Here is a 26,213-nt window from a genome sequence, read left to right as displayed (position 1 = left end):
GTGTGCATGTGTGTGTATAAACTGATAGGCTGACACTAAGACATGTGTGGAAATGCAGTGGGTCAAGATTAAAGAGCAAAGAACAGATGGATGTATTGCTGTTACTATTACTACTGGATATTAAGACCTGTTAGTGACAATGTGAGAGTTGCACAAATATAGGCAATTAGCCAATCAATGAAACAGAATTGAAGCAAGAAACAAAGAAGGATTTACGGATACTTTTATGACAAAAGTGGCATACAGAACAGTAGGAAAGGATGGACATTTAAATGAATAAAACTTGTTGGATAACACAGAGTAAAAAAATGAATCTTGACCTCTTACCTCATGCTATGCACAAAAATCAAATCATGTAGATTATATGAAAGGTAAAACAATAAAGCTTCTAGAAAATGACACAGAGGAATAACTTCTGATATTCGAATAGGTAAAATGTCTTAAGTGGGACTTTAAAAAGCATGAACCATACAGAAAAAAATATTGATGAAAAGACGTATCTCTTTAGCAAAAGTCAATATTAAGTGAAACATTAAATCAAATCATAAGATGAATATTATTTGTAATACATATAGTTAATGAAGAACTTAGACCAAAAGGCTATGAAAAGTCTTACAAATCAACAAGAAAAAGAAAATTAAAATGTGCCAAAGATTTGGATAAACATTTCACAAAAGAGAATCTTCAAATGGCCAATGAAATATGAAAAGACTAAATAAACTGGGTGACTGGGTGGCTCAGTTGGTTAAACATCTGCCTTCGTCTCAGGCCATGATCCTGGGGTCCTGGAATCGAGTCTGCATCGGGCTTCCTGCTCAGTGGGAGTCTGCTCCTCCCTCTCCCTCTGCCCCTCCTCCTTGCTCATGTTCTCTTCCCCCCCTCACTCTCAAATAAATAATCTTAAAAAAAAAAGAAAAAGAAAAAGAAAAAGCAGGAAGCTTTAAAATACAGTAAGTGAGGGGATCCCTGGGTGGCTCCGCGGTTTAGCGCCTGCCTTTGGCCCAAGGCGCGATCCTGGAGTCCCGGGATCGGGTCCCACATCGGGCTCCCTGCATGGAGCCTGCTTCTCCCTCTGCCTGTGTTTCTACCTCTCTCTCTCTCTGTTTATCATGAATAAATAAATAAATAAATCTTAAAAAAAAACTAAAATACAATAAGTGAGAGATGTAGTATTTTTTCTATCTTGCATAAATTATTACAATTTTACTTCTTCACTTCAATAATGGCTTTAAATTATTTCCTTTTCTGATTTGACTACCATGGTGATAACTGGCAACTAAGTCTTTAAAAAGAAACAATAACAAAAGCTGGATATTTGAATTGCTCGTCTGCAACCCATCACAAACCCAAAGATAGTTGACATATGGTCATTGTCACTTGAGACTCAGAAGACCACATACTTGGAGCAGTGAATCAGATGTAGGATATCTCTGAAAGCTTTTGCAAAAGAAGGGTTGATAATTTTCTGAGGAAATTTTGTTTCTGTGAGTGGGTTTTCTTATTCATTTAAATTTTAGTATTGGTGGTCACTGAAGTAGGAAAGTTATTTGTTTAGGTTTGTGCAGCTGTTGGACCAAAGGAAGAGAGGAGCACACCATGTGCACCTGATACCCTCGCCCTCCTCTCCCACTCACGAATACACACCCATAGTATGACATCCTTGATTTGCCAAAGTGGTTCACAGATTTCATGTCAAACGAGAGCATAAACAAAATGAGAAGTAGTTTTCATTATGAGATTTCTAACTTCCCTGAAAAACAGGACAAGAGTAGATGATAATACAGTGGACTTATTACGTGCAAACTGCCCAGTTTTATGCATAATTCCTAGTTTTATCATTCTGTCATATTTATGTCACTTAGAAAATAAAATATTATTGATTCAACTGAGTTCTCTCCAACCTCTACTTAAATCTCATTTCTCTTCACCATCCCAGCCCCAGAGGTAACCAGAATTACTCAGAGGTTTTCATTCCCATTCATTTTTTTTTTTTTTTACTATTTGTATAGACAATATGGCTTTTGTAATTTTTCAAAGTTCTCTTACTGTATGTAAGAGAAACCATCAATTTTCAATTTCTTTTTAAACTCAGCATTATGCTTTTGGCATTTATCCATGCTAATAACTGAAGTTCTGGTTGATTTCCACTTCTAACTATCCTGTTGAATTAATACACCGTAGTACACAATTTATTTTCCAATACATTTTTACTATACAAGTAATTGCTTATAGTTTGTTTCATTTTGAAACAAACCTGTTAAGAACCTTCAAAGTACATGGTTTGTTGGTCACATTTGTGAGTTTCTCATTTTCATCCCTCCATATTAATACAGGTTTGTCATGGGGCATATAGAGTATGTGGAGCATCTAATATTGCTAGATATTTCCACTTTACAGTCTCCATAGTAGTGTAAAAACCATTCTGCTGTTTTGTAACCTGCAAGTGAGTATCACCATTAGATATTTTAACTTTTGCCTATATGATGGGAATAAAATGTTATTTCTCTGTTTATTGATAAGATTGAGGATCTTTTAATGTTTTAGACTACCCTAGTCTTCTCCATGAACTGACTGTCCATATCCTTTGCCCATTTGTCTATTGGATTGTGTGTTTTCTTATTGATTTGTAGGAGTTCTTTATATCTTCTGTAAACTAATTGTTTAATGGTTATACATGTTGCAAATATCTTCTCTGGGTGAATAATTCATCATTTAAGTTTGTTTATTCTTTTGGTCGGCGATTGTTCCTTTTAATGTAGGAAATTTCATCAATATTTTCCTTAATGATTTGTGATTTATGCTTTAAATGGTCATTCCCTACTAAAATATATTACAATACTTATCCATTTTCTTTTGAAGGAATTAATTCTTTGTTTTACAATTATAGGGCCTTGAATCCAGCTGAAATTTATTTCTGTGTAGTGTATATGGTAGAGAACTTTTTTTTTCTATATATATAGCTAGTTGTTGCAGCACCAATTTATTTAAGGGTCTATCCTTCTTCCACTTGTTAAGTCACCTCCCCTGTAAATCAGGTTTCCATAGCAATGTGGTCCTTTATTCATCTTCATTAGTGTGTTTGTTGATCCCTGCTCCTATACTAGTCTCTTAAGTAGAAGAAAAAGAAGTCCTTCATTGTTATTTGTATCTCTCGCTCCCTGTCCTGTGTTCACCTTCTCTGTCCAATAGGTTTGTGGGCGATGTAGCTATCCCCCAGTGATCCAATGCCACAGTGATGGTCCAGAATTATTAACACACAGTGATACTCAGGATATCACAGATCCTATTCTAGAACAGCAGGTGGGCACTTTAATTTAGTCTCCAGTCGCTGGGCTGTTCTCTGTCTCATTCAGATCTCTAGACCAAAGCTTGCTGTAAGTCCCAGAAAACACCCTCTCACCATTATCATCAATCTCCTTTCATGTGTGAGGTGTAACAACTCACTGCATGTTCAAGCACTGAGCTGGCTCTGACTCCACAATCAAAACAGGGGAACAGAGTCTCCACTATGCTGCCAACGCCTGCTTGTACACCTAGCAAGCCTTCAGCCATGCTTATTATTTTTCAGATCTAGTCTATTTCCAATCCCTGATATGTTTATTTTTGAGCTCATCTCTGGCACTCTGCTTTTTCTTTTTTTGTATTATCACTCATTATTATGCAACTGAAAAAGAAGGGTTGCATCAGAGTATTAGGTACTGTGATACATTGAATGGAAGCAGCAGAACTGAATTTTTCTAACTTGATTATGATTGAACTAGAAGATCATGGGAAAATAAATCACCATGATGCGATGAAGAAGAGCAGGACATTAGGAAGCAAAAAAATAATAATAACAGCCATGACAGTCTATGTTAAGAGCTATTCCAAGTGTTTTACCTGCATTATATGCCTTTTAGTTTCATTATATTCTTGTACTATCGCTGTACTTCTATTCTGGAAGGAGGAGGAGGGAGAGTGGAGAGGGAGGAATGCAAAAAGAAGAAAAACAGCAAAAAGAACAGAGAGGCTGTGTAATTTTCTTGAGGTCACACAACCGGTAAGGGGTAGACTTGAACCCAGTGTGTCTAACTCCAAAGCGAGAATCTTAACTATACCACACCGTACGGCCTCGTCTCAGCTTTGCAGAGGTTAGCTCTGTCATCCTGGGAATGGCACTTCACCTCTTCGTGGCAACATTTTCTCAATTGTGAGATGAGAGGATTACCCCGGATGACCTCTCATCTCTTTTCCTGACTTCTAATCGTCTATAATAAAATGAATTTCTAGTTCTGCTTCGCTCCCTATTTCAGAAGACCTTTTGAAATTTGCTTTGGGAGCGAAAATCTTTGGCAAATCTCCAAATTTATTTCAAAACAATCTTTGATGAGATATGTAACGCATTTGAAAAACACCATTTCATTATTTGAAACATCCTATAAGAGAGAAGCAAGCTCTACGGATAAATCATGAGTCCGCTATCATAATACCTAGTCAATGTCCGATCACTAAGTAAGTATGAAAAGTCCTGAATGTAGATATGAAACGAAGGGTATAGTTGTGTGAAACGACTTGACTCCTGGTCTTTATTCTGTTTCTAACCCAAACTTAACTCTTCTGGACTTTGCTTATCTTGTATTTAAAATCGGATAGTTGGATTTTTGAGATCCCTTCTCTTTCTAATATTCCCTTAGTTCACTGGTGAGAATCTGTTACAGAAGTTCAGTGAAAGTATTATTTGAATAGGCAACAAATATATAAGAAGTAAAAACTTTTATCCCACGAATAACAAAAATCCCTGGATCAAGTTAGTTTCTCAATTTACCTCTTGTAAGAAGAATGTCTGTGTTAAGAATGTGGGCCCTGGGGCGTCTGGGTGGCTAAGTGAGCCTTTGGCTCAGGGCATGATCCCAGGGTTCTGAGATTGAGTCCCGCATCAGGCTCCCCACAGGGAGCCTGCTTCTCCCTCTGCCTGTGTCTCTGCCTCTCTCTCTCTCTCTGTCTCTCATGAATAAATAAATCTTTAAAAAAAAAAAAAAAGTGAGCCCTTGTCAGATTGCCTTAGTTTCTTTCTAAAGAGTTTTGTAAACTTTCTGGTCCTAATATTACACATTTGGAAAATGAGGATAATCACAGTTCCTACTTATTGTGATGACTGAATAAGAGAAACTGCTTATACCTGGCACATAGTAGGTTATCAGGAAAATTGTGCATCTATTAACAGTAGTAACTTGAATAATTGAGGGTATCTGCAGAGTCTACATCATTAAATATCTATTAAAAATATATGTGCCCACCATCATGAATAACTTAGGTGCCTAAAGACAGAAGGGCATAACCAGGGGGAACTTACTGCAATTTCTCTCTCTTTTTTTTTTTAAAGATTTTATTTATTTATTCACGAGAGAGAGAGAGAGAGAGAGAGAGGCAGAGACACAGGCCAAGGGAGAAGCAGGCTCCATGCAGGGAACCCGATGTGGGACCTGATCCCAGGTCTCCAGGATCACACCCCGGGGCCGAAGGTGGTGCTAAACCGCTGAGCTACCTGGGAATCCCCTGCAATTTCTCTTACACTAAAATCTCATTTAGTATTAGTTTGAAAAAAATTGATGGTTTAATGCGCATTTAGTACTATCAGACGCTTTATATATTAGGACAATTAGAAAAGGTTCCTGCCTTCACAGTAATGGATAACATCTAAAACCCATGCACAAATGGGGAAAAAAGATGTAGCAAAGAGAGAGACCTTAGCTTGCCAGTCACACAACTTCACACAGTGTTATCAGAAAGCATTTGTTAGTAAAGAGACAGTGTGAGGAACTACAATCACAGCTTCTTCAAATTCCCTGGGACTGTCCAAGACATGGAGCCTAAGATGCTGGTACCAAAATCTACTTTTCCATTCTTTTGGCTGAAATGGGGAAAATAAAATTGAAATGTAGTAAATGAAGGAACAAAATGGGGGTGAGTAGAAATATTGTAATGGGAGGTTCATTTTATGAGCGCTTTTATTTTAATGACTGTACTCTCTAGATTATAGGTAAAATTTTATGTAAATCCAGACCTAATTTTTCATAAAATAAAAATATAGGGCAAGGACCAAAAACAAACCCACTGACTATCCAAACTGAAAGCTTCTTGCTTTACACCTGCAATCGAAGTATGAAATCTATTTTAACTCCTTCTTTGAACATAAAATTCATAATACTTGGCATTTAACTTAAAAAATTCAAAATAATACAAACCCATTTTTTGACCTGAAGACACTTCAAATTCCTTCTTTTAGTTTATGATAGCAGTGACCAATTTCAAAGAGGTTCAATACGAATTGACTGCCTTGAAGATACAAATTGCTATAATTATCTTTGAATACACCTATCATTAAACTAAAATGGATGTCAATAAAGCAGCAAAAAATATTTAAGCTATTCAGTGCATATTATTACAAAACAAGAGAAAAATAATCTCCCCTCTTCTTTCAACAACAGTAGTTTGGACGATAATTTTCACATTTTATCTGTATACATGAAATCACATAATATTTTCCTGCTATTTACACTACTATTCTGTTTTCAAAAGATCATCAAATGTTGTCATATATATATATATACATACGTATATATATATATATATATATATACGTATATATATATATGAGTGTGTGTGTGCAAATGCATCTGAAGTCGTAGTCAGGATTTTACTTTAAGGAAAATATAAGCCTGGTGGTTTAAAAAAGGGAAATATTTTGGTAAGATTTGAACTGAAATAAACACAGTATGGTATTAAAACATATTCACAGTAGAGTTAAAATTCTAACTAATTCAAAGCTATGTTTAGAACAGTCATTCCTAATAACATTCAGAATCTTTTGGCTCTTTCCATAGGGGTATGGCAGTGCCAAAAAGAGTACAATGTTCAGTTGTTCATTCTGATTGCAGTTTTTAATGTAATTTGCCCTGTGCATCCCAAGTTCACCTTGTCAGAGAGTACTGCCTCCCCAAGGCTGCCCCAGGGTCCTGTTGACGGATGGCTCTAATTGCAGTCGGCGCTGTAAACAAGGCAGCTACTCCATGCTCCGCGAGCACACGGAAATAAGCGCCAGCATCTGGTGTTCCCACAGGCTTCCCCTACAATGAGATTCATTTAAAATGTCACTGGGTAAAATGTCTCATATTTCATTGACAGTTCAATACTTATACATTTAACACAGCGATATTAATAAAGTGGGGTTCTCAACAAATCTTAGTTTTAAAATAGCCCTATGTGCTATCATAAATAAAACACACCAAATGCCCAGGCTCCAGAGAGGCCATTTGCTCCATTACATCATCCTAAAAGCTTTTCAATTTGCCATTTTTCCCTTCTTAAGTTTTCTCAAAGATAAAGGACAGGAACTATATATCACAATCAAATTAATAACATAAAACAGTCTTCTGTTAGCCAAGAAATGAAATACATTGTTTTGGGTGATAGATAAGTGAGAAGTATGATTGTTATGCATTTCTAACTAACACTTTTCTTTCTAATTATTTTTAAAAGTGACAAGAATGGGGCTCAGTCTGTTAGGTGGTGGACTCTTGACTTCGGCCCAAGTCATGATCTCAGGGTCCTGAAATCGATCCCTGCATTGGGCTCCCTGCTCAGTGCATAGTCTGCACGAGATTGTCTCTCCCCTCCTCTTTCCTTGCCCCTCCCCCAGCTCACTCACTCTCTCAAAATAAATAAATAAAATCTTTAAAAAAAGAAGTGACAGTAACAATTCTCAAAGTATTTGAGAAGACAGAAATATATGGGATCACAGTAATTTCTGAACAATAACTTTTTCAATTAAATGCCTCATTCCAAGGAAAACAACTCTTATGACTTAAAAAAATTCAGTAAGATATTTCCAAATGTATGTTTCCTATAACCTCAAAGCAACATTTTACATATTCAATAAAAAATTCATGAATAAAAATCTAGCAACTTTATAATCAAAAAGACCCAAACTTTTTTTTTTTTTTTTTTTTTTTTGAGAGAGAGAGAGAGAGAGAGAGTGCACTGTGGGAAGGGGCAGAGGCAGAGGCAGAGGGAGAAAGAGAATCCCAAGCAGCCTCCATGCTCATGCCCAATTTAATTCCGGACAGAGGGCTGGATCTCACAACCCTCAGAGATCATGACCTGAGCGGAAATCAAGAGGCAGTGGCTTAACCAACAGAGCCACCAAGCTCCCCCAAAGCATTTTTCAATTGATGTTTCTGTGAAGTAGAAAATGAGCATAGCATAAATAAATCAGTGATTCTGCAAAAATTCTGAGTGTTCCATAAAATCTATGGTCGCCCAGCCATATCCCCTCATTCCTTAATCCAATCTCATTACCGCTACTTTTTCCTTTGATTCTAAAGCAAAGTGCCTGGAATGTTAATATATGTTATATAAAAACAATCAAATCCTTTTGGAAGGGGTTGAGATAATAAAGGAAAACATATCTCTGATTTTGGACCATTTCTTGAATACTTAAAAGTGTTAAAGAACATCAGGCATTCCCAAAAGATGAGTTACTATATATGTAGTGTTTCCTAAACTTCTCTGTCCACATTCCCTATATGAACATCTCATGGATCTTATATTCTGGAAAACACACCCAGGAAACACTGATAAATAAGTTAAAAAGAGAAAAGTTGTTGCTAGTGGCAAACTGAGATGTCTCTCCAAACAGAGAAGAATAAATGAAAGGATAAAAAGAGGTTGTTCATTAATTTAGATTCACTATCTACTTCTACTTGGATCTTTGATAGGTCATTATTAGTTTGTACTTTCTTTTCTTTTAATGACTACCTTTAATATTCTTTCATATAATTATGTTTTTTTAAAATATAACCTCTTTCTTATATCCTGCTTCTTTTTCTCTTACTATTTTTAAAACCAAGGAATTTATTGCAACTAGAAATTCATTTTTATTATCACAAGTATCCCAAAATACTTGATTTCAATTTAATTCCATTATCACATGGTAATAGAATAATCAACATGTTGATATAGTATAAAAAGCTGCCAGATATAATCTGGCAACTCATGTACATAACTTGACTTACAATTTTTTTTTAATTTTTTTTTTTTATGATAGTCACACAGAGAGAGAGAGAGAGAGAGGCAGAGACATAGGCAGAGGGAGAAGCAGGCTCCATGCACCGGGAGCCCGACATGGGATTCGATCCTGGGTCTCCAGGATCGCGCCCTGGGCCAAAGGCAGGCGCTAAACCACTGCGCCACCCAGGGATCCTTGACTTACAAATTTTGAAGCCTTGAGCACATCAGTCTAAAATGAACGAGTACTTTTGTTCTTTTGAACCAAGTGAGGTAAACATTTGACTTTTACTTTTTCGATCTGTCTTAGGCACTGTTCAGTCCCTGGTGTACTAGATTGTGACTTCAGAAACTTGATCTCACCCACATAAAGATGATTTATTAACTGACCTTATGCAATTGACTTTCCCTGTCTGTGCTGCCATTTTCATGCCTGCTAAATAAGAATAAATCACTTTTCCAATATTTCCTCGATAAGCTAAAAGCACTGAGATAATATTTTAAAGTAGTTTGACCTCTACTGAAGAAAGATATTTTATAGGCAATTGGAATTGAGTTCACTACAGTTCCGGTGTCATGGGACAAAGATAATACACTCAATAAAGGGTGATATTAGTGTCATAACAGAATGCTATACCATAATGACTACCTATATGGAGGAAAAAATTAATGGATCTTATAATGCCTTCAATTAATTATGTCTAATGATAATGACGGCTTAAATATTAGAAATAATAAAAACCTTTTTATAAATAATATGATTATTACTGTTGCAATTCTGACCCACAGCAAATACATTTTCATCAATATTTTTTAGCATAAAAATCATGATAACATAGCATTTCTATTAGGACACTAATGGAAGTGATGTATATAATTGCACCATATTCCTTTGTAAATTCGTTGAGCTCAGAAAGGTTCAGATTTTTGCATCTTATTGTCCATTCCCACAGGATCATTCGATGCTGTGCTTCACTATTTTAGAATTTAGTGACTCAAAGGCTTATTGATTTTATTAAACATTCTTCTCCTCTGCTCTCCCATACATATACAAGCTGTGTACACACACACATGCATGCATGCACAGGCATTATTATTTTACAATACTGTTTAAAAATTACCAATAGCACACTAACCACGCTGAGTTGCTTGGAGAAAATGACTTTGATTCCAGAACTTGCATATTCAGTGAGAAGCAACAGCCCAAACACTATTCAACTGAAAAGTAGGAAGATTCTAAAATTGTAGGGATTTTTAACAAACATACACACCGAAAGCAGTAATGCGGCTAAAAGGTAACAATAACAAAAACTTAAATTGGTTTGTTTATTTATTTATTACCAAATTGACCTGTGTTCTCATTCCCTTTCCCCAAACTAAGGCTAAAGTGTCCACTGCTGCCCAGAAAATAGAAGCAAAAAGCAATCCCTACAATGGTGAAGCAGGGATTCTAAGCGCTCAGCTGTTATAGATCGTGAATTTTTAATATCAGAGACTTGTAAGACAGCAACTGCTAATGTTTATAATGTACTTAGCGATGGTGCAAAGCATAGAAACTGAGACAGACAAATACCTGAAGATTAAGTTGCATACACAATTTTCTACCACTTATGATTCAGTATGTTAGTTTGAAGCAACCAGAGACAATAGATAGTGAGTTAGAAAACCAGGTGATGTCTCAACTTCTCACATAATCCATCCTGAGGTTCAATGGAAAATAATGAAAGACAGCAATTTACCAAGACTAAGACAAGCTTACGCATTAGAGTTAGATCTTTGAGCAAGAAATCATTTGCTTTATTAATCCTCTGATTTTGGTTTATCCAAAGGCTTGGTGTCAAAGCTACTTGTCATTTCTCGGACATTGACATACAAATTTCTGAGTCAACTGAAGTTTTTGCCTCTTTTTGTGGCAGGATTAGAAATACATCTGGTCTCTTTTTGAACACTACTTCTGAGAACATCACCGAAGGCATGTTTGTACTGCAGTTCTAAGGTGAAGACAGCAACACCCCTTACAGACTAGTTCTGAATTTAATTTCAGCAGACAGGTGCAGCAGTGCTGGCTGGTTTATTCTGGAAGCATGATGAGATTGGCAATAGCATTTGTTAAGTTCCTACTACATGCCTTGTTCCTTTACTAAGGGATGAAAGTTTGGGCATGCAACATCTAAACTTGAGACTTGTTAAAACATAAGCAGTTCCTCAGGATATAATATTTAGTGAGAGAAAAGTAAAATGCAGGATGGTGTGCATATCATTTAGACGACACCGTATGAAAAAAAAAAAAAAAAGACGACACCGTATGTATGAAAATGAGGAAGGGGACACTCTTTATGTAAGAGTGAACTAATAGACACAGAAGACTGACCGCTTCCAAGTCAGAGAAATTGAACTGCTAGGAACAGAGGACAGTGAGGTTTGCATTCTTTACCCTTTTGTGAGTTTTGAGATATGAACCAAATGAGTGTACAACCGCTTTTAAAAATGGGCTTTTTCTTCCCTAAAGTCCCTCTCTCAATAACTCCTATTAGTTATCCCAATCTTGAAAACATTACTACTGTGTTAAAGCCCTATGAGACAACCACTCTATGCCTTAAGACCCTCAGATCTAGGATTTTGTGTTACTATAGCAGATTCCCTCTTAAGGAGTAAAAACTTGCTTATAAAAACAATTGATAACCAAGACTTTAAATCAACTGGCTTCATTGATTATTTGCTAGAGATTTCCCATAATTCCATGGGGCTCACCGGTGGGGATATCCTACCACTTTGCCTTCCTTGATCTTATTCATACCGCCATCTAATTTGCCTCGATCCAGTGACTGTCAACCCTAAATGTAGATTAGACATGCTTGGGATGCTTTTGAAAGATACCAATATCTGTTCCTCACTCCCAGAGACTATGATCTGATTGGCCTTAAATTTGGCCTGGTATTGTTATGTTTCATGTAATAAGTAATTCTAATGTGCAGCCAACGTTGAGAACCAAGGCATAGTCCTTAGATATCAGGCATTACCTGAGGCTAGGCCATTATCCAATACCAGCTGCCTCATTACCCTGGGAAATGAGCCTAGAACTCAACATTAGCCTTTTTCCACCTGCTATAAATAAATGAGTCAATCCAAGTATCAATAAAAAATATACTGATAATTGAAATCTGACTATTGGGAGCCAAATATTGGGAAAATAATTGGGGAGAATTGCCTCATTCTTTATATCTTGCTCTATAACTTGTCTAGACTCGAGACTCTACATACATACTATGATTTATAGGACCTAGCATTCTGAATACAATTATCCTTTCTCCAAAGACAGGAAGAACAGCCCCAGGTCAGCCGCTTTTTCTGTGTTGCCAGAGACTTCTGAAAGCTAAGTTTCAGTTTAAAGGTTTTGTTTGGTTATATCACTACTTGAAAGGATTATATCTTAATCTTTTAGATGAAAGGTTTCTGACCAGACTTGAAGGTAAGTTCAGGAGTATTCTGATTTTTTTAATGTGTAAATGTTCATTTTCCTAGGGAGATAAGTCAATATGATTGGATTCTGAAAAGGAGTCCATAACCAAGGTCTCTAGGCAGATGAGAGCCTCCCCAACATAGGAATCTCTTCAAAGATTTCCTGCTTAGCTCTGGGAAATGGCTCGGCATCCACATTGGTAAGGAAGAAGTCAAATGGTCACTATTTGCAGATGACATGCTACTATACACCCATGCACAGATTCCACCCCAAAACTATTAGAAGTATTAAAGGAATTTAGTAAAGTTGCAGGTTACAAAATTAATACCCAGAAATCAGTGGCATTCTTTTTTTATTTTTAAAGATTTTATTTATTTATTCATGAAAGACACAGAGAGAGAGGCAGGGACACAGGCAGAGGGAGAAGCAGGCTCCATGCAGGGGAGCCTGACATGGAACTCGATCCCAGGACTCCAGGATCATGCCGCCCTGGGCTGAAGATGGTGCTAAACCACTGAGCCACCAAGGATTCCCATCAGTGGCATTTCTATACATTAATAACAAAGTAGCAGAAAAAGTAATTAAGAAAACAACTCCATTTTACAACTGCACCGCAAAGAATAAAATACCTAGGGATGAACTTAACCAAAGAGGTGAAAGACCTGTACCCCAGAAACCACAAACCACTGGTGAAAGCAACTGAAGATGACATGATAGACACTTTAAATATCCTACAAATTGTGTCCATTATTCCTCAGTAAAGCTGAATTTTAAAGAGAGAGAGAGAGAGTGAGAGAGAGTGAGAGAGAGAGAGAGATCCCTTCTGGTTGGTTCTTCCCCTATTTTCTCCCAGATCCCTGAGAGAGTTGACCATATTGGGCCTTGTGATGAGGATACCCTCCAATGAATAAGCCACTGCTTCCACCCAGGTCATAAGAGTCCATCTGTCCCACTAAAAAGATGCTTACCTCTGAAAGTATTAATGCCAAGTAAATGAAGCAGAGCCCTGGAATTGGTAATTCTGCAGACCCAGTGCTGAGCTAATTAGGGACTCTGACATATTTACCACTCTCAGCAGTCACAGGGAGCATTTATCACTAGGATAGCTGGTAGCTCATGGCTTCTAGCAGGATGGCTTTCACCCCTGAATGCCTCCAGGCTGATGAGCAATCACTGCTCTCTGCACTAGAGGGACAAATTGAGGGTTTCTTTACTCATGGTGAGTAGTATGAGTAGACTTTGCTGTAAGCAGAGAAATTAAATGGCTTCTTGCTTTTATTACACTAACAGATTTCTGCCCAGGAAGTCAAGTGTGGCTATCCCGGATGTACATTGCAATTCGACCTAGGGTTGTGCAGAGTCTGGCTACTCCATTCAGTCCAATAATTTATCTAAAATAAGCTTCAAAATGCTCATAGTTCCCCCATGTACAAAACACACAAACCTTCCCATGGAATCGCTAATACCACACCTTATTACAAAAACCCTCTTCAGTTATTGTTCTATCAGACCTCTTTCTGAAGTACTTGGCACTGCTGATGCCCATCTTCTAGAAAATCCCCTTCTGCTTCAGGATACCATTTTTCTGATTCTCCTACTGCCTCTCCAATTTTTCATTCTCAGTTTTTATAGCTTCCCTTTCTTAATCTTTACTTCTCTGAGTGTCTTAATCACCTCAGATGACTTAAATTACTAACTTTTCTACTCATCTCTAATTCTGAAAGTTTCTCTGGGCTTCAAACCTTGACTTCCCAATGTCCTACAAATATTTAAGTAGCAGCTTTAAAATTGACATTACTAAAACTAAAAATGATCTTTGCCCCTTCACAATTTCTGTTGTTCCTCATACAGCAGTTCAGTTGGTAACCACCAACTCAACTTCCTATTGAGCTCTATCTTACAATATGCACCCTGATATCCTGACATCCTGCCCTCTCCTTAAAGATCACTGATACCCTGCTTCTGGCCACTAGCTGAAACTACTCAATAATTTCCCAATTATTCATCTCTACATTACAGGTAGAGAGCACTGCTTTTGGAGCCAGAGAACATTGTTTCAAATCCCAACTCTGTCACTCATGGGCCACTGGTAAAGTTACTTAATGTCCCTGATCTTCAGTTTCTATAGTTGTAAATAGGGATTCAAAACATTTATCCCATGGGTGTATGGATAGAAATAGTTAAGACCATGTTTAGTAGAGTTCCAGTCACTCAACACCCAATCAACAGTAGCTATTATTATTACTGGCATGGCTGCATCCACAAAGCTTTCCTTGTCTACTCTAATCCTAAACTTCCCTCAAGACACTGGTAGACAGATTTTGAGCCAGGGTGAACTCCAAACTGCCATTTACAAGCGATGCAACCTAAATCAATTTCTTTAATCCCTTTGATCTTTATTTAGTTCCATCATCAGAAAATTGCATCAAAACAAGTGCAAGAATTAAATGTAGAGTATTTACAGAGGCAATGGCTTAATGTCATCTCTGAAAAAAAAATTATATCTTCTACACAGTGTAAGAAATTTCTTAGGCAATGTTTGGGTCTGCTTCCTTTCTGTCCTTTACATTAATCTTAATTCTTTGACTATATTGTCAGTGTGTTCAGGGCAAGGAGTGTGTCTGATACTTATTCTGTTTCCCTATCAACCTCTAGAAAATACTGAGCTCACAAGAGGCACCAATAAATATCGTTGATGGACCCATGACAATAGCTGCAGTTGCTTGCTCCAACATAAAACACAGGCACACATAGAGAAAAATAAACTCAGAAATAAATATCTTTGAACAACTAGTCATGTGAGAAATCTAAAAGATGCTGGCATCAGCTTTGCAATCTTTTCCGATTGAGGAGATCAAATTATATAGCCTGAATCAGAGTAATAACTGTCATCATTTTTCTCCTTCGGTACATACATAAAAGTACATTGCTGTTATACTAGATTTAAAAAGAACAAGAAAGAAGGAAATCATTTCCTATTAGATAAGAGGAGAAGAAGACTCTGATGTGTGCCTTTGAGGGTACTAGTTAGCAACATCAGGGGTACCAGTCTTAAAAGGAAGTAGCATATCCCTATGCTTGAAGGAAGCAAATCCCTGTCCTAAAAAAAAAAAAAAAAAAAAATCATCAAATTAGAGAAAACAGGTTAACATGGAAAATGCAAAATTTTTGCAAAAAGAAGATAACTCTATACATGCAAGCAATGATTACATTTTAAAAATGAAGCCCTGGAAGGGATAAAAATTCAGAAGGTCCATGTGTGGAAAATGCATCATAGGCATCATAGGCAATAGAGGCAAAAATCCTCTATTTCCTCTTATTGTCTGAGAAGGCGGAATGTAGTACATATCTTCAAAGCTAATTGTTGAATTTTTAACAGATAGCCAACTGTCCTGGTAAATCTAGTGAGCATACATTACTGAAATGGCTTGCTGCTATAAGGTATACAATTTGTGAAATGCAAATGGAGATTATAAGTCCAGAGCAGTTCGAAGTAGGTGACACGTGCATTGAAGAGATACTGTGGATGATTTGAAGAGTGTTCAATACAAAAATAATTTGAAAGTAATTAAAGTAGTATCAATATTCTTAAACATAAGATTTTCAAACTGGAAAATGTTTTGATCCATGTATAGAAAGTGATAGTAATTATGTCTAAAATATGTGTATGTAATCATATTTTGCTATTTTACTATGTATGCATATATCTTGTGATATTTCTTTGAGGCTTTCAAACTACATTATCTTAACCTGATTCCTGAGCAAATAAAGGAAAGCATAGAGCTCATTTTCACACTAATCATCTTAAAGAAGAAAGAATAGATAGGGGTACCTAAACTCTTCCTTCCTCCTATGAATTCGAGAAAAGAGCAATCAGTAAGAGAATATCAATCTGAATATTCTGAACTCTTCGAAGATATATACAGATTATAAACCAGTACGATGAAGCCCAGCAAAAAAAAGAAGCGAAAGATTATACATGTTTAGACAATATAAGCCATGAAATGTACCAGTTTATTCACAGATGAAAGGCTTCATGGCCTCTCTCATTTCACTCACAAGTTCAGCTCTGAAAGGCCAGATCGTTGAGGGGACAGATCACTGGGTTATTTTCCATTTATGCTACTCATTCTTCAAAGTTGATACTAAGAGGATCAACAACATCCTTGGGTGCGGATTCCTTTGCCTGGCTCTTAGAAGAGAATTAACAGGCTCTAAAGGGAGCTGCCTTTAGTGATTTTAGTGATTTGATGACTGCTGCCAAGTTACAAAGGTAGACTTTGAAGGAAGAAATGTGGAGTATCTGCATATTCAACCATTTCAATGACTGGATTTCATGGGAATGAACAGTTGGTTTTTATATTGTAGAATTTTATTCTGGGAGAGAATAAATCCGTGTTTGGATAATAGCACTAGCTTATTATATCTTGGCAACTATTCTACAGGCTTTTCATGGATTGACCAATTTAATAAAATATAAGAAAAATGCTATTAATATTGATATTTATAGATAACAAAACTGAGGTTGAGGGCAAAAGCAGACAGATAAAAGCAGAGCAAAATAAATACCACAGATACTCATATTTCCAGTCCAGTGACCATGTTCATATATCACAATTCAGAATCTTTAAAAAATCCTCTATTTCCTCTTATTGTCTGAGAAGGCGGAATGTAGTACATATCTTCAAAGCTAATTGTTGAATTTTTAACAGATAGCCAACTGTCCTGGTAAATCTAGTGAGCATACATTACTGAAATGGCTTGCTGCTATAAGGTATACAATTTGTGAAATGCAAACAAATGTAAAAGGAGTGCAAGCTTTCATTCCGTGAGGACTTCCAAAGAGACTGTTACTACATAAAAATGGCAACTGCCATATCAAGATCAAGTACACCAACTAGTTTATGACTTAATGCCAAACTAAATTGAAGGTGACCAGTAATCAACATTCCATTCTAGGTAATAACTTAGCCAAAGAACAGTAAGCTACTTTCTTCTTCTTCTTTTTTTTTTTTTAATTTAAGGTAAAACCTATTTGAGTATATTTTGGTATATTTTGTATTTTTTTACACAAGTAGTTTTACATAATTTTCCTCAGATTTACTGAGGTGTAACTGACAAATAAAAATTGTATGTATTTAAAATGTACAACTTGGTGTGTTTATGAATGTATATACATTCTGAAATAATCACAATAATCAAGCTAGTTAATATATTCATTATCTCACATAGTTAGGATTTTCTTTTCTTTTTTTCTTTTTGGTGTTTGTGTTTGGTGAGAACACTGGCAATCTATCCTTTTATCAAATTTGAAACATATAATACAGTCTTTTAAACTGTAATCCTGTTGTTGTACATTAGATCTCCAGAACTAATTCATCTTGAATAACTGAAACTTTGTACACCTTGGCCAACATCTTTCCACCCAACAGCAAAGAAATACACATCCTTCTCAAGGGCATTTAAAACATTCTCCAACATAGATCACATGTTAGGTCACAAAACAAGCAAATTTAAGAAAATAGATATATCATTCCAAGTATCTTTCCTGACCACAATGGAATGAAACTAGAAATCAATAATAGTAAGAAAACAGTGAAATTCACAGATATGTAGAAACAACAGACTCTTGAACAACCATTGGGTCAATAAGGAAATCAAAAGAGAATTTTAAAAGCATCTCAAGACAGACGAAAATGAAAACATGACACACCAAAACTTACAGATGCAACAAAGCTGATACTAAGAGGTTAAGTTTATAGCAATAAACTCTGACATTTAAAAAAAGAGAGAGATCCCCAAAAGAGAGAGAAAGATCTCAAATAAGCATACTAAGTTTACATCTCAAGGAACCATATTAAGAAGAACAGCTAAGAACCTAAGTTAGCAGAAACAAGAAAATAATAAAGACTAGAGTAGAAATAAATCATAGAGAGAATAAAAAAACAATAGAAAAAATGAAAACTAAGAGTTGTTTGAGAAGATAAAATCGATAAACCTTTAGGTGGACTAACTAGGAAGAGAGAAGACTCAAAACAAAAAAAAAAAAAACAGAAAGAGCAGAGAATGTACCAGATGCTTCAGAAATTAAAAGGATCATGAAGGACAATAACAAAAAGTAATATCAAGTAAGTTAATTTCTTGCTTAGCCACACCGTTGCCATTATAAAAGCCTGGGTTCCACTGTATTATATGATTGAGATGTGTGTACAGGATACACATTTGTACATTAGTACCCAAGTGAAGATAAGTACTCAGCCAGATTCCTTTACCTTGAGAAGAAGTGTCGGGTTTTGATTCTGCAGATGACAGGGTTTTTGTAAAAGGGGACAAAACAGAAGAAAGAAGCCAAAAAGCTTATCTGAGTATATCCATCATTTACCAACACATACACGTGTCTGCACATACACACCAGGCTGCTAAATTTGTTTATACCTGAAAGTTCCTGTATGAAAGTATTGTTTGCTTCATTTCTCCTCTGACAACACTACTATCACAATATATCTTTGTCTATATGTCGTTGGGGTTAGGTCCGTCAGAATCAGTGCTCCATTAAGAAAGTAAATTTCCAAAAAGGCACCGTTTATTCTCTTCCTCTCAAAAAAGAAGGACTGAATTATTCAGAATTGGTTTGCATACTTTAACTGGTTGCGCTAGTCTGATTTTTAGAATTGCATACCTTAAATATGTCCAGTTCAATGAATAATACCAAATCTTCGCTTATTTAAAAAAATATAAACTATTACTTATGTTGTTCATAAAATTCTCTGGTAAAGATACTAGAATTACATATTCCTTCATAAGGGGAAAAAAGTCTTTACTTACAAAATCAAGGTTTGTTTGTTTGTTTCTCTTGATATCTTCATCCAGGTATTATTAACAAATATTTATTAGGAACTAAATACATGTCAAGAGCACATACACACACACATTTCAGGCTTTTGTGTATTTCTCAATTGGCATGGGAACAAATTCAAAAGAAGCAATGCTTACGCTATAAATGACTGCATATTTTTAATGGTTAGTAGCTGAGAATTGATGGTGAGCGAACACTAAGATGATCTCCTGCCTCTCGGAGGTTATAGCAGATGGGGCCAAATAAGCAAACCAAAGTGGCCTATAAACTAAAGGGAACTGGGTTTGGAACACAAAAAGGAAAAACCTTAGGTGCTTATGAGAGAGAACAAGATTTGACCCAGTCAGAAAGGTCAAGGAGGGCTTCATGAGGAGGAGATACTTGAGCTACGATCTAAAGGATGAGAGGAAATATATTTCAGGCAACAAGTGGACAAATTCCTGTAGCAGGAATGAGCATTTGAACAACTTGAGGAAAACAGGAGCAGGCTGTGCCTTGGAAGGGAAGAGAGTGAGCAACATTCAAGGGTTGAGAAGCCAAGAATGATTAGGACAGAAAATGTCCATTAGCGTTTGGAAAAATAGAGAGATCCAGGGAAATTACCAAAAGCTGTTATTATGGAATGATGGTGACAGATGCCAATGGGAGAGGACTGTAGAGTGACGTCCAGCTATCAGGCGCAGGTAAGCCTTCAACGAGGAAGAGAGTGTTCTAACTGCAAAGGGATAAGGAACTGAGAACTTATGCGTGATTTTTTTTTTTTTGGAGGGGGTTGTTTGTTTTAATGAAAGAAATAGAAATGTGTTAAAAATTTGGTAATTATCAGAAAGCTAAAGCCAAAGCAGACAACCAGGATTTCCAATATGTTTTCATCCTACAGATGCAGAGCTATATGCCCTCTGTGGCAGAAAAGAAAATCCTATTTTCTGCTTTATGTATTCACGTTGAAACACGAATTCAACAGTGTTTCAAGTGGGTGACTAAACATATCTAGAAGCTGAACTGATTTTCCAACTTAGTTATAACCATTTTTGAGTTTTTTCAGCTGATGTAGATATGTATTCAATTCCTGAATATTAAAAAAATTATCTTTGCTAAGAAAAAGGATTCATACATTATTCATTCATAAATTATCATGAACCATTTACATTCAGTAAGAGATATGTTTTATGAACTCCTAGATGACTTGGTCACATAATGAACCAGTATTTCAGAACATCAATTTTTATCAAATCAAAATTCATCATTATGTAAAAATATCATCACACTCACCAATCCACTGCCATATAGCTTTTAAATGCTATAATTCATTAAAAATGAATATAAAGCTTTGAACATACTGAGCTGTATGATTATATTTCTCTTTAGAAAGGTAACCCTATGAGAAGTACATGAAGGACTTGTTATATTATTCTATTCACTGTAAAAAGAATATATTTTTAATTTCCTAATGAGAGATGTTAGCTTCCTAAATAAAAATAAACTAGTCAGACTAAAATAAAATAATATTAACTTGGTAATCCACTTAAAATTGGGGCACAAATGGGATGATCATTTGTGGAGGTTAATAAATATTTTTTCACTTGCTGGCCTGATGACAAGTCAGAACTCATTATCAGTTTATTTTGGTTTTATTTTAATTAATCGAGCAAACAAGTTTTTTTCCCTGCTTTCTGCACACTCAAGTTGTTAATTAATCCCCTTAGAAATGGTTCATTTGGGGATCCCTGGGTGGCGCAGCGGTTTAGCGCCTGCCTTTGGCCCAGGGCGCGATCCTGGAGCCCCGGGATCGAGTCCCACGTCGGGCTCCCAGTGCATGGAGCCTGCTTCTCCCTCTGCCTATGTCTCTGCCTCTATCTCTCTCTAACTGTGTGCCTATCATAAATAAATAAAATAAAAATTTAAAAAAAAAGAAATGGTTCATTTACACAACAAACTTTACCTACCACATGGAAAGCACCATGCCAGGCACAGGGCAGGGGTACAGAAATGACAATATCCCTTGCCCTCAGGGTTTACAGTATCACAGCACTGAATCTGCAAGATTAGAGGAATCTAGATAATATTATTGAAGTACAGAGAACACCTCAATCAGCCAAAGGAAAGCAAAGGAGATATCAGAGAGGAGATGATATTTAACTTGATCCCTTAAGGAAAGGACCACTCTGCTACATAATGAGAACAAAAGTGGAACTTTACCAGCAGGAACAACTCAATCACTGGCAGTTCTGTTCACGTAAGTGCCAGTATGACAGGGTTTTTAAGTGGGAAGCTGAGTCAGAGGCCAGGAACCATCGATAAGACTTTAAACATAGGCCAAAGGCAGATGACTATCACTCACTTGTATGAGGCAAAGGAGTCTGAACTCCTTTTGTAATAGACAAGAGTTCTTTGAAGGCTTAATTTTTTTTCATTTTTGAATTAAACTTTTTACATAAGATAATTGTAGATTCATGCAAATATACCATGTATTCTGGGTAAATACAGTTGAATATCACAACTGTAATACTGATATAGTCAAGGCACAGAACAGTTCCACCTCCATAAGGATACCTCATGTTGCCTTCCTAGTCACAGGTGTCCATTGCTAGTATATAGAAATACACTTGATATTTGGGTGTTCATCTTGTATCCTGAGACCTCATTGAACTCACTTTTTATGTTTTTTTATATGTTCTATAATTTCCTACATAGATAATCATGCAGCCTCAAAGAGACACAATTTTATTTCTTCCTTTCTAAATGTTTTTGCTTTTGTTTCCAAGACTACGTTGAATAGAGGGTGACAGTGAGTATCTTTGCTTTGGTCAAATCACAGGAAGGAGCATTAAACCATTTATCATCAATACTGACCATTGGCCATTCCTTTAGGGGAATAGTGACAATTTCTCTGAAGTTTTTCTTCATCTTGAGAATATCCTTATTTCTTCTTTATTCCCAAAGTATATTTTGATGGATATAAGATCCTAGATTGACAATTCCTTTCTTTCCACACTTGAAAAATGTGTCACTTTCCTCTGACTTCTGAAGGAAAATCCTGTCATTCAAATGGCTTTCCTGGGATGCCTGGGTGGCTCAGTGGGTTAAGTGACTGACTTGATTTTGGTTCAGGTCATGATCTCAGGGTCCTGGGAGGGAGCCCCTGAGTCAGGCTCTGTGGGGAGTCTGCTTGAGAATTCTCTCTCTCTCTCTCTCCTTCTATCTCTATCTCTCTATCCCTCTCTGTCCCTGCCTGCCTCCTCAAGCACTCTCATGCTCTCGCTCTCTCTCTGAAGTAAGTAAACTGTAAAAAAAACAAAAACAAAAACAATGGCTTTCCCCCATAGCTAAGGTATCCTTGCTTTCTCCCAAGTCTCAATATTACTCTTTGTCTTTAGCTTTCAGAAGTTTATGATTTGGGGCAGCCCCGGTGGCTCAGCGGTTTAGCGCCACCTTTGGCCTAGGGTGTGATCCTGGAGACCCGGGATCAAGTCCCATGTTGGGCTCCCTGCATGGAGCCTGCTCCTCCCTCTGCCTGTGTCTCTTGTGAATAAATAAATAAAATCTTAAAAAAAAAAAAAAAAGAAGTTTATGATGTGTGTGAAACACAGTGTGTTTCTGTGGATTAACCGTTTGGAAGTCTACTCAGTTTCTTGAATGAATCTATAGATGTATAATTTTTGCAAGTTTGAGAAGTTGAGAATTTTCATTATTTTTTTCAGTACTTTCTCTGCCCCCCAACTTCCTCCTCTCTTTTCATGACACTGATGTCAAAAATGCTAGATCTTGTTATTATTCCACATTTCCCTGAGGCTCTGCTCATTTTTTTTTTTCAGTCTATTTTATTTCTCTTGTTTAGATTGGGTAATTTCTATTGTTCCTTTTTCTAGTTCACTGATTCTTTCCTCTGCCCTTTCCATTATGGAGCCCATCCATTGAGCTTTCTTTTTAAAATTTATTATTGAATTATGGTTGACCTACAATATTATACTAGTTTCAGGTGTACAACACAGTGATCTGATGAGTTCACACATTATATGATCCTCACCATGAGAAGTGTCCTTACCATCTGTCACCATACATTATTATATAATTATTGATTATATTCCTTATGCTGTACTTTTCATCTACTGTGACTTATTTGATAACTGAAAGTTTGTACCTCTTAATCTCCTTCACCTATTTTATCCATATCCCCATTGAGTTTTTATTTTGGCTACTGTAATTTTCAGTTCTAAGATTTCCACATGGTTTTCCTTTACAACTTCTATACCTTCATTGTGACTTTCTATTTTTCCATTTCTTTCAAGAATGTTCATAATCACTTATGGAAGCACATTTATCATGACTCCTTTAAAATCTTTGTCAGATAATTCTAACATCTCCATCAATTTTTTTTCAGGTATCTTGATATCATTCTAGTTCTTGATATGAGGAGTGATTGTTTTTTTTTTCATCAAAGCTTGGATATTGTGTGTATTATATTCTGAGACTGGCTCATATTGATGTCTTTTGTTACAGATGCTTAACTTTAATTTCACTCCATCAAGAAAGGGACAGGAGGGGCTAGAAATCCAGATTCTTCATTTGGCTTCCACTGATAACCAAACTGAAGAATGCTTCTCATTGATGCTGGGTGAGTTCCACTTCCAACAGTGGGCTTCCACTGATAACTCCCTGGCTGGAAGGTAAGAGTGCCCTGTTACTGCCTCCAGCATGCCTTCCTCTGACACCATCCCAATCAAAAGTGAGAAGAGTACCTCATTACTGATGGGAGGAGGTATAAGTCCAGACTCCTTTGGTTTTCACTGTCACTGCAAGTTTGTGGAGTCCTCATTACTACTGAGCAGGGATAAAAGTCTTGGCTCCCTAGTTGAATTTCTCTGACACCCCTATGGGATGATGGTGGGTTACAGCTCCTATTTACCACCTGATAAATGTGGAAGTATAAACTCAGCTTTTGCTGTTGGGTGGGAAGAGACAGCGTGGATTTTTCTATGGTGTTTGCCTAGCATAGAGCCATCTAAAGTTTTATGTTTTATTTAGGCTGTCACTTTCATACTCCTTTGGCTTAAGAGATCATGCTTCTTTTTCTTTTTTTAGTTTTAGTTTTTTTTTTTAATTTAGTTTTTTTTGTTGTTGTTGTTATCATTGGCATTTCTGAGTTGCCAGCTTTTTTCAGCAGCAAATCTAGAATGTAAGAAAAATAAAACCCAGGGTCTTATCACCATGTTGTTCCTTGGGTCTCAAGGTCCCTAAAGCCAGTTTCCCTTCTTCTGCCCACCTTTCAGTCTTTTAATGTTTATGACTTTTAGTTGTATTTAGAGGGAGGAATAGAGAAAAGTATGTCATCTTCATCTTCACAAAAGCAGAACTCAACCCTTTGAAGAATTCTAAGCAACAAAGTTCTATGTTGGCTTTTTACATTTTAGAATGATAACTATAAATGGGGAGAGCTCAGAAATTGGAGGTAGGGTAGAGGTCATCTGGAAGGACATTTAAAGCAGAAGCACCTGTTAGAACATGCTCTAGATTGGTTATCTGATGATAGTCTGAAATATACAGCTGGAGAGAATAGGCACAAATCAGATCAGAAGCCAAACACAGAATACACACCAGCCAACAACATACTTATGCATGCCAGCTGGATATCAGCTTTGAATATATGGCAGGAGGTATGGGAGAGAAGGACACTTTTGACAGGTACTAAAATATAGACTCAGCAAAATGTAATGGCTGATGGGGTGTGATATGTAAAGATCATGACATTAGAATCACTCCTTGATTCTTAGTTTGGATGACTGGGTAGATTCAGGTAAAATTAACAAAACTACAGAGTACATGGAGAGAAATGAGTTTTGCAAGGAAGAATGGAGAGGTGAGATCAGTTCATGTCATCTTGAGCATAAGATGTGTATGCACCATCCAAAGTTGGTCTAACCATAAATTGGTGCTCAGCAGGAAGATCTGATATATACATAGGAGTAGTTAGAAGCCTCAGTTTAATTAGCACAACCCAAATCCAACTGCATGAGGTTTATCCCCAAAATATAAGCAGAAGAAAAGGCTAAGAATAAGACTCTTATAAACCCCAATGTTTAGGATCAAAGTAAGAGAAACCAAGAGAGGGAAGGAGGACAAGCTGTCTGAGAGATAGGAGAACAGAGGAGTAGAGGTCAATTTAGTTCCCTGAGCATTTGCTGAGTGTTTAGTGTGTGCTATGCATTGTGCTGGAAGACTGGATTTTGAGGATCTCACACTCTACTAGATATAAACAGATAGTATCAAGACAGTGTGCTCAGCTCAGTGATCAGTGATAGACATATCCGGCGGGGGCAATGGAACCATGGAAAGGGACACTAAACAAAACCAAAGGCTGTTAAGAGGAAACTGAAAAGATAAGAACATCTAAGCAGAGTCTTCAAGCATAGGAGGAATTAACCAGGTAAGGAAGGACAAAGGGAAAGTTACGCTAGGCAGAAGAAACAGCCAGAACAATAGCAAAAGGGTGTGGAGTTCAGGAGGAGAGAGAATTACTTGCAGGAAACAAGTAATTACCTGCAGGAAACAGCAAGGTTGATGCACAGAGAGAGTGAAAAGAAAATCAGATTGAAGATCCTTTGATTTGGTCACGTATGAAGTCACTGTTGACCTCTGCTGTGGTAGATTCTAGGAAGTGATGTGGACAGAAATTGCACCATCATGGGATAAAGAGCTTCTAAAAGAATATGAAATCCACACAGTGTAGGTTTGGAACTTTTTTCAAGGAGTTTAGTGGAGAAGAAAGTTACGATGGGATAGCTAGAAGTGGGCAAAGGTCTAAAAAGCTTTGTTTTGCTATCAGAAGGAATGGAGGATGTTTATCCATCATAC

The 26,213-nt window shown here is 36.7% G+C and overlaps 1 protein-coding gene and 1 long non-coding RNA gene across 3 annotated transcripts in view; one reads left to right on the top strand and one right to left on the bottom strand.

Moving 5' to 3' along the window:
• Positions 1-26,213, bottom strand: part of ACSS3 (acyl-CoA synthetase short chain family member 3) — a 142,482-nt gene that overhangs the window by 50,948 nt on the left and 65,321 nt on the right. For both annotated transcript variants that reach the window (XM_038558560.1, XM_038558561.1), the window contains one exon: positions 6,955-7,106. In XM_038558560.1, the coding sequence (XP_038414488.1) occupies positions 6,955-7,106 (152 nt within the window). The remainder of the gene's footprint in view (positions 1-6,954; positions 7,107-26,213) is intronic.
• LOC119869337 overlaps positions 12,571-26,213 on the top strand; it is a 29,479-nt gene continuing 15,836 nt past the window's right edge. Inside the window, exons 1-2 of the long non-coding RNA XR_005370410.1 lie at positions 12,571-12,704; positions 23,862-23,976. This is a non-coding gene — a long non-coding RNA (uncharacterized LOC119869337). The remainder of the gene's footprint in view (positions 12,705-23,861; positions 23,977-26,213) is intronic.

This window comes from Canis lupus, chromosome 15 (genome assembly GCF_011100685.1).
Source record: "Canis lupus familiaris isolate Mischka breed German Shepherd chromosome 15, alternate assembly UU_Cfam_GSD_1.0, whole genome shotgun sequence".
NCBI classification, from domain to species: Eukaryota; Metazoa; Chordata; class Mammalia; order Carnivora; family Canidae; genus Canis; species Canis lupus.
This window is presented reverse-complemented; position numbering and strand designations above follow the sequence as displayed.